The 11,295-nt window shown below is 41.1% G+C and overlaps 1 protein-coding gene across 2 annotated transcripts in view; it reads right to left on the bottom strand.

Annotated features, from left to right (window-relative positions):
• VPS41 (VPS41 subunit of HOPS complex) overlaps positions 1-11,295 on the bottom strand; it is a 221,919-nt gene that overhangs the window by 199,091 nt on the left and 11,533 nt on the right. Inside the window, exon 2 of one of the 2 annotated variants that reach the window (XM_045286362.1) lies at positions 9,657-9,695. In XM_045286362.1, coding sequence (XP_045142297.1) covers positions 9,657-9,695 — 39 coding nt within the window. Of the gene's footprint in view, positions 1-3,751; positions 3,804-9,656; positions 9,696-11,295 lie in introns of those variants that run through there. The other variant, XM_004708026.2, reaches the window with a different exon arrangement.

Consider the following 11,295-nt stretch of genomic DNA (forward strand, 5'->3'; position numbering starts at 1 on the left):
GATCCGTTTTGTTGGGATACCCCTAGTATGATGAAATCTGAAGGTGTGGAGGCTATCAGAACTTAAATTTAGCAGAAGACTAAAATTGTGAGCAGCAGGTTTTCACAAGACTATGGATAACAATGGAAGCCCACGAACCATTTGTAGCATCCACACACAGATTAAGCTTCTGGTGATTTCCTCTGATCATAGTGGAGGGGTGTGAACAGTCTTGTTAGCAGACAGAGTGGTGTGGAGACACAATTATTGTAGATATAGCCAGGTTAAAATATGACATCTGATTTGGTCCCCTTTTCAACCCAGATAAAAGTTCTATCACTTTATTTTTTTAAAGAGGTGGGGGGAGACACATGGATTAAGCCTCAGGTGAATTCTCTCTGAATCTAGGCCAGGAGTATGACCGCCTCATTACCATACAGAGTGTACTGTGGATTATGGCAGATGTCAAAATATAACACCTTATCATTTCACCTCCCTCTTGACCCATTTTAAAAGTTGTTCTAGTTTTTAATGTTTTCTTTTGTTATTATTGTTAGGTTTTTTTTTTTGACTCTTTATTTTTTGCTTCCGTATGTTTCTTGGTATATGAACTCCAGGATGAGTGAGTCCATAGAGACAGTAGCTGCATTAATGGCTCTCTGAGGGTATGGCAGGGGGGTTGGGGGGAAATGGGGATTTAATAACAAGGAGTACAAGATAGATGAAAATGTTCTGTAATTGATTGCACAACTCTTCTTGATATGATTGAACTATTGAATTGTATATTTGGATTATGTTCCAATAAAACTATTTATTAAAAAAACTTGAATAAAATAAAGCAGCTGAGAAATACACCAAAATGTCTCCTGATTGCTTTGTCAGAGTTCAAGATGGGGAGGAAGACATGCCATTTTACTCTGGGTTCCACAGCTGTGTAATGCAAAGTTCTGTGTCTCATCACATCAGAGCCCTAACATAGTACAGAGTGAAGAATGTGTTTTGTTTTAATGTCATTGTCTTGCTAAGTATTGGTTAAGGAACAGTAATAAGGGTTTCTTGCCTTTTTCTATGCGTGTATGTGGACTTAGGGGAATATGGGAAACTAGATTATACTCTCAATCAGAGATCAGCAAACTAGAGGTCACAGGCCAAATCCAGACCCCAAAACATTTTTGTTGTTTTGCTTTGTATAGTCTAGAGGCTAAAAAGGGTTTATATTTTTCAAGTGATTCTATTTTTAAATTCTAGTTTCATTTTCTTTGAAAGTGTACATAGAAAAACATGCTTGAACTCGTTTCTCAATATAGTGATCGGTGACGCTGGCTACAGTCTTCAGATTATGTCAACATTCTGGTTTTTTTCTGTTCTAGTTGTTTCACTTCCATGAACTGTGACGTCATGTCCACAGTCTTCTCATCTGTGCTTAAACAGCTATTGATCCTCTGGTTTTTATATACCCAATGGGGCTTCAGAAAGTTTGTAGAAATATGGAATTTTCCCACAAACTTTTAAAAGTCCATTGTATACATTTTGTATTTTTAATTTAGTTTTTTTTTTAAGATGCAGTATTCTAGGGAGATGATTTTTCTTCCTGGGCTAAACTGTTACTTATTTTGAAGGTCTCTTCTGGGGATAGTTACAATTCAGTGTAAAGAGCAACTGACGGCCATCATCATGGGAGCCATTCCATCCAGTAAGATACATTGTTTAAGAATCTGAAATTTTGTTTCACATTTTTCTCTCTTTTCATCAAAATTCAACTACGGTGTTTCTGATCACAAGAACTTTCCAAAGTGACAGGCATATGCGCACATGTTAACAAGCAAAATGATGCACCCAAGTGCCCATCAATGAATGAGGGGTAAGTGTGGGAAATAAATAACATGGAATGCTACTTGATCTCTTTTCCAATAGCACACCCACATAAATACAACACACACCACACATGCAGAAGTGATAAAAGTATGCTTAAAAGTACTGGCACAGCATGCCTAGGCATATACTGCTTATCTTGTGGCAATTCCAGAAGCGAATCTCAGCCTCATTAACCCTCATTTAATTGTCCAAAGTGTTACTTTTGATCATATTTGTATAAATAAAGGTGCAAGTCATGGTCAAGGCACAGATAAAGTTTGGTAGTTCTCCACTCACTCACTCACTGCCATCCAGGCAATGCCGAGTCAGTGACCCTATAGGGCAGGGTAGAACTGCGCCTATGAGTCTCCGAGACAGTAACTTTATGGGGGAAGAAAGCCCATCTTTTTCCCACGGAGCACCTGGTGGTTCCGAACTGCTGACCTTTCAGATCACAGCTCGACATGTAACCACTATGCAACCAGAGCTCCTATGTGTTCTCCAGTCACTGTAAAATAAACAATTAAAACTGCTTTTATTTCCACTCATTTAAATTGATGATTATAACACTGTTGCTTTTTCATCATCATTGGCATATTGAAACCACTGACGCCCATCGATAAACTGTATGCTATCTATTAACTGGAAGTATACACAAAGCAAAGCCTACACTGGAATAAATGGCATCCCGTAGCTACAAGCAGGCATCTCCATTCAATTTGCATTGCCATAATTCTCACAGCCATCTTCAACGCTGGCATTTAATTGGAGGGGAAACGGAGCAAAATTGATACACAATTGCTCTGGGCTCAACAGTCGAATGTGAAAACCTATGAGATCACTAAGTTAAATTAGGTATGCTTATTTTATGTCTTATTAGTGTTACTGTCTTTGATCAACGACCACGAGTCACTTTAGTCAGACCCTTGTGAGCAAGACTTTGCTTCTCACACCCCTCACACTGGAATTCTGCTCTCTTTCCTAGAACTAGCCAGTGATGGAGTTACAGATAGAGTATGTTTTTGCTTTTCTTTGGTTTTCAGTTTATCCACCTAAAGCTCAGCACCTGTTAGGATCATGCCCAGAAGTAAATGCATGCCCTACATGAGGAAGCAGCAGCACTGGAGGAGCAGCCAGGGAGTGCGCAGTTGTCACAAAGGGACAGAGGACCCAAGGAGCTGGGACAATGAATCTGCAAAGGGACTCGTGTTGTGGCACCAAGGAGAAATGGCCCTAGTTGGAGAAGGACCTGAAAGAGCGAGTCATTTCTCAAAGGGAATGATAACACGCTCTCTACTGCTGCAATTCCGATTTAAGTGAAGCTTTGGGCAAATGAAGGAGGAATCCCAGATTGCAAGGCTGTTTCCCAGAATTTCTAAATTCGTGAGGGGAACAGCTTTTCCATGTGAATGAGAACCACTGCAGGCCAGTAACTTGAAGATAACTAGGAGTAAGAGCAGCCCCACTTCTTTGAATTCAATCCAATGAACTCTTTTAAATTGGCAATACCTCCAATGACAGCATATTAATACGGTGAGGTTCAACATTCTTGCCACTGGGACTGTGGTGTTTCAGGTCTGGAAGCTAGCCATTGTAACCCTGGGCCCAGGAGGGCTTGCTTCACTATAGCACAATGGTGATTTTCAGGGGAGTTGTTATGACCGGCAACAAACTGCCCACCCATGTTGCTATTCACTCTCCACTGGTATTGTTGTTCATCGTAATAAGAAGGGATAGATGGGCCATCATGTTACGTAAGTAAGACGAGATAAGTGTGATAGGGCCCAGTGAGCAGGATTTTTTTTCTGAAGAAGTCTTTACTAATTTTTAATGCCATAGCTGCTCCTACAGAAAAGAAAATAGAAAATGATCTTGACTCCATTGGTACCCATGTAGCAGTCATAACTGGTGCCCTTACCTGTAAGCCGTATGAGATTTTCATGCGGAGAGAGTGAAACGTATGGCTGCGGTCTGTGACTCATGAGCTCACATCATCAGGATGATTGCAGCAGGCAACATTTATAGAAGTCTGTAAGCGGGTGCCTTCCACTTGGGGAAAACAGAAGCCATTTGAAATGACTGCGCTTATGTACCCGCAGAACACCCATGACAAGGCTGAAGATGCCCAATGTGAATAAACCCAGTTCAGAAACCACTGAAGAACAAAGAGCATCTACCAGCAGCTCTGAGGTGTTTCTGTGAAATTGTGAAAGGTTCCAGAAATGTGGCTAACGACACTACTGCTAATGATGGTGACGATGATAATGAATGAATAAACTGAAATAAAGTGGTCTGCTCTAAGATAAACACACTGCTCCTTCTGGCAAATTTTATTTGCTGATCTCAAAGCCACTGATTATCCAAAAAAAAGTTTTTCTTTGCCTTCTGCTACTGCCTAGCCAATAGCCCTACTTACAGGGACTTCCATTAAGAACCACTCAGAGGGTTTTTCTAACACTGGTCTCCCCATCCAGGTCATTTGTCATAGCTTCCTTCCTCAGAATGCCCCCTACGGACTCCATCCTTTAGCTGGCTTCGAGAGATGGCTGTAGACTTCAGTTCAAAGTGGCCAGGCTGGCACACATGGAGCTCTACAATTCCACACTAATTTCCTACTCTGGGCTTATTTCCCCAACCCGCCCATGATTGCCTCATGATTTGCTGAACATACGTGTGTTTTCAGGACTGAGTCTGTGCATACATATCCCCCCTTCTTAAAAGACTCATGCCTGGAATCCTTCAGTTCCAGACATACTGTTTTTATGTACTCGGACTCTTTTAGAAGTCATTCCTGGCGAACAACCTTTCCCTGTGTATTCCCGCACCACTCTGCTACCTAGAGCTTAGTCACCATCACCATGCACTGAAAGGTTTACATACGAACATACAGGCATGCCTCATTTTACTGGGCTTCGCTTTGCTGTGCTTAGCAAATATCGTGGGTTGCTTGCTTGTTGTAATCCAAGAGAGTGGCAACGCTACGTCAGGCAGGCCGATCAGTGCCATTTTTCCAACAGCTGTGCTCACTTCCTAAATCTCACAATATTACAGACCAGTCCGTAAGGTTATTAGACATTTCCTGGACTGTGGGATGGTAGAACCATAACTCCTGCATGCACTGGGAAGCCAAAAGACATGCATGTGACATGGACTTGATTGCAATATCCATTTCGCTGTAGTGGACCGGACCTGAACTTGCAGTGTCTCCAATGTATGCCTGTATACACCACGTTTACGTACATTAATTGCACTACCACAGTCAACATTTCATTTCATTGAATTTGGATTGTACTTTCAAAATTAATGAAAAACACATAGAAGACTTAAAGCAGTCAATATTCTTCTCTCAAACACACACTCAGGATTTTAGAAAAACCTAGCACTGTGGTCTTCCTACTATAATAGCAAGGTGGACGTCTCACTTCATGAAATGACAGATAAACACATCGTTAACGGTGCATGATTGAAAACACTAACATTATTGGTCACAGATAAGGAAATTATGTGAGTCCCTGATTATCTCTTAGCTCATCTTTCTCGACAACAGTCAGGTTCTTCTCTCTGCTTGCTTTTCTCTCCTTTAATCTCTGGTAAAAAGTATACAGCCCACACCCCAGAAAAAGTCCCCTTAAATTAGACCAGGGCTGTGAGGGACAAGTATTGTATCCAGCATCTTTCTGACTCATTAACATAGCCTTATTCTCATTAACATAACCTAATCTTGCCTTATTAACGCACTGTGGTAGTTATATGATTTCATGTCTGGTCTGTCAGTCAGGTCACAGCCTGATGATGCCTGCTTTGGGGCATGTCCTTCTCATGAGGATTCTAGGAACTTCCGCTCTCTCTCTGCATTCCGTTTCCTGTTGACAAGCTACCAGGAGACTTGCTGAGCCCTGCAAAAGCGCTCTCTCCTCATCACCTTCGTGTTGAAGAGCTCCACTCGGAAAGCTGGAGGACCCATGTGGAGACCCACGCCAGCACGGAGATGCTTCTACCGCCATTGGATCAACACAACTTTGCACCCACCAGCCTATGATCTTCTTACATTTTGCAACATTGCATGTGACTGTGTGAGTCTGCAGTATTTGGGGACTAATATTGGTCTGATCGGTTAATTTTGGATATATGGACATAATCTGGACTGGGCCAGGAGTTTTTCTTAATATACAACTACTCTTTTTGATATAAAGTTCTTTCTTATACATATGTGAGTGTCTCTGAATTTGTGTCTCTACTCAACCTGGCCTAACACACATACAGTGACCAGGACTGACAATGCATCACAAATTGAGGATAATATCATCATCATTTCATTACTGCTAAATTACACCATTACAAAACTGCTTTACTATATTATGCATTACTGCCAAATGCTATCACTAGAGATTCATGGCCTGAGATTAATGGCCTGGTCAAGCTGTCATACACTTTTGGAGGACAAAATTCAATCCACAACATAAATGAAACTTTACATACACAAAAGTACTGAAGCGACACTTACAGATACACTAAAACTAACTTAACATAATATGGTAATAATAATGTTTTGATGTGTGTTACAAAGTAGCACCCATTTGTTATTATGAACCACTGTTGGTACTTTGAATTTTTAACATAATAAGTATGGTACAGTGAATTGTGGCTCTTCTAGACATAGTCTGTGTGACTCCTATCAAATGATTAGGTGAGACCATGCAAATGGGGTGTATGGGCCTCTTATGTGGGAATTGGTAGTTTTGACATTTCAAACTGAGTTTAAAGTAAGCCATCTTTGAAGCAGGAATTGGGAATCTTGCGACCATCAAGAAAGAAGAAACAAGAATGGAGCACATCCTTTGCCCTATAATCATGAGTATAGTCTGTGAGTTCCGCGTGGCCATTGTAATAAATTATTGAAACTAGTAGAGAGTGCCATGGGAGGGATGGTTAAGGTCAGAAACAGGTAAAGAAGTTTGGTGGGTGGAAGCATGTCTGACCTCCGCCTTATACGACTGTGATGGTGATGCTCTTCCGCTCACCTTTGGAAGTCACAGGTCAGATGCCGCCCCCTCCACATTTCACAATAGGCTTTATAGGAGTTGGTATCATGGACAAACGCATAGGGGCTGATGTTGCCTGAATGGACATGATGTAGTGCATGACTGTAGCTATATGACATTAGAGTCAGCTATATTACATTAGAGACCCTTTGGGTCTCATTTTCCTCAATTTGAAAACAATGTTCTTTTTAAAAAAAATTCCTTTCCCAAGCTTGTACAACTTTCATTCCTCATTTTTCTGGTTTTTTGTCGATTGTGTACTAAGTTGTTGAATTTCTGGCTTTGACTAATCCTTTGCACCTACAAAAGATTATTTAAAGATATTCAACTCATGGAATGCTGCTATTTTTTTCTTGGGAAAAAGTTTAGAATTTCACTTTCTAATTTCTTCCTACTCCTGTAAAGAGTTAGTCTCAGTAACTCATAAGGCAGTTCTACCCTGTCCTGTAGGATCACTGTGAGTTGGAATTAACTTAATGGCAGTGAAATTGGTTTCTGGTTTGGGTATTGTCTTCTTGTAATAGCTATCCATAAAAGTGTCTCAATGTTTTCTGTGCATTTTTAAGTACCTTGGAAGTTCCTGAATTAGAGCAACACATAGCCCTATGGAAGGGGTGAAGCATTTGGGTGGTCTACCAACCTGTCAATCAGGTGACAGACTGATGATGCCTCCTTAGGGGTGTGCTTTCTTTTAAGAAGAAACTGGGAACCTCCCTCTCTCTCAGCCACTTCACCTTCCTGCCTGCTGGGACACTGCCTTCCTCTAGCAGAAAACCCAGGTGGGCCCCCTGACCCTAAGAGCTGTTGGCACCCTGTCATGTTCCTACTGACCTTGGATCCATGAGACTCTGCACCCATTTGCCTGTGATCTTCCTGTTTCCCAGGTCACCTTTTGGTGTCACCAGCCTCTAGATACATGAGTCTGCAGAGGGACTTATGGACTGGCACTGAGCACACGGATTTGAGTTGGACTGGGCTGGGATGCCTTCTTGATACGTAATGATTTTTCTTGATATAAAGCTCTTTCTTATACATAACTGGGTTTGTTTCTCTAGACAATCTGTCCTAATACATTATGTCTCCCTTTTCCCCCAGAAGCAGCAGCATTCAGGGAGGTCATTTCTGGTCTACAAAGTAGCCAGGGTTCTGATCTGCCATATCTCAACCTACTCTCACTATTTGCCCACTCACAGTGAGGTCCCGGCTGTCTAGACGAGTTTTAGAGAAGCCCTTCCACGACTAGGGCTCAGCTGCACTCTCTTTGTTCTTCATGTCCAAAATGTCACTGCCTGACTCAGCTCCTGCACCCTCCACGAGTTCTGCTGGTTTAGGACTTATTTCCCCACTCATTGAAGTTTTAGGACTCTGTTTCCTAACTATGATGGAGGCATGGGTCATGCATGTTTTTGTTTGCTCTCCTTGTTGATTGGTTAGGTACCTGTAGGGTGCAGGATATATGGGAAATTTTACATGTATACAGCTTCCAACATTCTCCTGACTTTTGACATGAAATTCCGGGACAGAAATCTATAACTGCATGATTCTGGCCCAACAATTTTGAGAGCACTGGGGTTCTCAAATGCATACGCTTTTTCTAGTTAAGAATGGTGATCTGAAATGCTCTTCAGTGTTTTATTAGAAATTAACAGATATTATCCCAACAAGCAAACTCAGTACTAGTTTCTCCAAAGATGGTACAAGAAGGTACGATATTTAATAATGAAAATATTGGGAACCACGCTGCTAGGCAAAGCAGAAATGATACATGTAGTCTCAAGAGAGAGATATATATAAACATGACTTTCCCTGAGAAAGCAAGTAAAATTTATGTAGTAACTATAGGCCATTCCAACCTTACTTTAAGAAACCACCACAGTTAAGTCCTATCAGTATGGATTTCCGGATCACAGATACCTTCTCATTCCCGAGTTAAATAAAACTTTTAAGAGAAAAATGCACTTATTATTATTAATCAACCTGTAAAAATCACATGCTAGTTAATTTGTGCTGTAAACAACCCCAGTGGCACTATAGGCTAAGCATAGGGCTGCTAACCACAAGGTGTATGATTCCAACCCACCAGCCGCTCGATGGGGGAAAGATGAGATAGTCCGCTCCCATAGGGTTTATAATCTCAGAAACTCTAAGGAGCAATTCTACTTTGTCCTACAGGTCACATGCGCTGGAAGCAACTTGATGGCAGTGGGTTTGGTTTTGATAAACTTAAATCTATTTCTTATATACATCCTGGATGGGAAAATTTTTCTTAAGTCCTTTCTTATATAGATACATTCCTTAATATAACCTAATACATTACCATCTTTTAAGATAGTTACTTTTTAATTTTATGATATAAATGATCATTTTAATGGCTCAGATATTATACCTATGAGCACACCATACTCACTAAAAGAACAAAGATTAATCTTACAGACTCTATTATTCTAAAATGTAGGATTTTAAAGTGCCAGGTTCACTCTTTTAAACTCTACACCAACTTTCCACTGCCAACATGCTTCATATGTATATGTTGTTCAAAGTGAAGGGAAAAGTTGTTCCTTTTCATGTATATATATTTTAATCAATCGATTTAATATTTTTTAAGATACCTGACATGCTCTTCCCCAAAGCTCATTTCCCTCTGGTCCTACTTAACCATGCTGGGAATATTAACTTCAGCTGAAGATAAAAGATGCTTCAAGCATACTAGACAAAAACCATTCAATAGTCCAATGTTTCATTACTTCAGTGTGGTTAGTTACACATCCCAAGACTCCTTACCTCAGACTCATCAGTAGACTCTTCAAGCGACCTGGTTTCCTACAAAGCAGAGTTGGAACATGGTCAAAACCATTGACAAAAGAATAAAAACCAAGTCCCCGCCACTAATATGCACCTTCCCTTTTCTGAAGGAACTAGACTTGAAAGGACTCCATGGGCTTCAGCTCTCCCGAGTCCCTCTTGATGGGACCAGGGAGACTCTGGGTCACAGGGGTCCACTGTTCCTGTGAACCTCCTTTCAAGCACACAGCAGATACACAAATCACCCCAAGAACTTGACTTGTCTGAATATGTGGAAGGCACTTTCCCTCACTGATAATGGGGATCAGTCGTGCAAAGCAGTATCGCTGGTCTTGGAAGGAAAGGAAACATTGCAGTCTCCAATTATCTATAAGCCCATTTTTGAACCAAAAACCTAGCGTGCTATTTACGATTACACTATTAGTCTAGTTGGATCAAAAGAACAGCTTCACTTAAACAGCTTTAAGGAAAAATGAATTGCCCAACAGTGGTACTTATCAGCCACTGTGCAAACAAGCTGTATAATTTACATCCGCTTGCTAACCCATTAACCTTAAGACAAATTCTGCCATTGAACACGGTTTTCCTCTTGCTAGACAATGAATCTTGCTGCTTTGGAGGAAACAAAGCAAAAAGGGGAAAAATTGACTTGATCCTGCTAATCTCTCACCTGTCCACTGCAAGAGAGAATCTGCTGATGCTGTGTGGACTCAAAGAGGTCAGCAAAATGAAGATTTACTTAACGTGCTTGTTTATAGATATCAATAGCAATAAAAGGGTACAACTAATATGCTGACACTGAATTTAAGCATTTTACAACTCACGAGATAAAGCAAAAAAAACAAACAAAAAAGGTGGGTGGATGGCAAGGGCACTGTTGATAGAACTAATATTTTTTACAATGGTGGGGAGATGGGGCGTGAGCACATTTTAAAGAAAGGCAGATGAACATACTGACTCAATGCAACTTTTGTGTCAAGATGAACACAAATCTAGTGTTTCACAATATTTGTGCTTCATTCAAGTTGGTTGATTCTGTGGGGCAGACATCGTTCAAAACACAGCCAGTTGGGCAATGTGGTCCCTGCCCTCAAAGGTCTGTAAAACGGAGATAACACAACTTGTAATTAAGAATGCCATTGGCTATAATACTAACTGTGATGGATACTAGACTATCTACTTCCCAAGATAGCCTGTGGCATTTAATGCCAGTGTAATTCTTACAAAGATTTTATTAATTGGACACTACAATTGCTCCCCATTAGCTTTTTGTCCTTAGCACACCACTGAACCAAAACAAATCCCCAACCCACTGCCACTGAGGAGACCCCTACTCACAGTGACCGTACAGACTCACACTCAAACTCACAGTGACCGTACAGACTCACACTCAAACTCACAGTGACCGTACAGACTCAAACCCAAACTCACAGTGACCGTACAGGCCCACACCCAAACTCACAGTGACCGTACAGACCCACATGCAAACTCACAGTGACCGTACAGGCCCACACCCAAACTCCCAGTGACTGCACAGACCCACATCCAAACTCACAGTGACCGTACAGGCCCACATCCAAACTCACAGTGACTGCACAGACCCACATCCAAACTCACA

This window comes from Echinops telfairi, unplaced genomic scaffold (assembly GCF_000313985.2).
Source record: "Echinops telfairi isolate 266 unplaced genomic scaffold, ASM31398v2 ScPeMD7_7;HRSCAF=31, whole genome shotgun sequence".
Classification (NCBI taxonomy): Eukaryota; Metazoa; Chordata; class Mammalia; order Afrosoricida; family Tenrecidae; genus Echinops; species Echinops telfairi.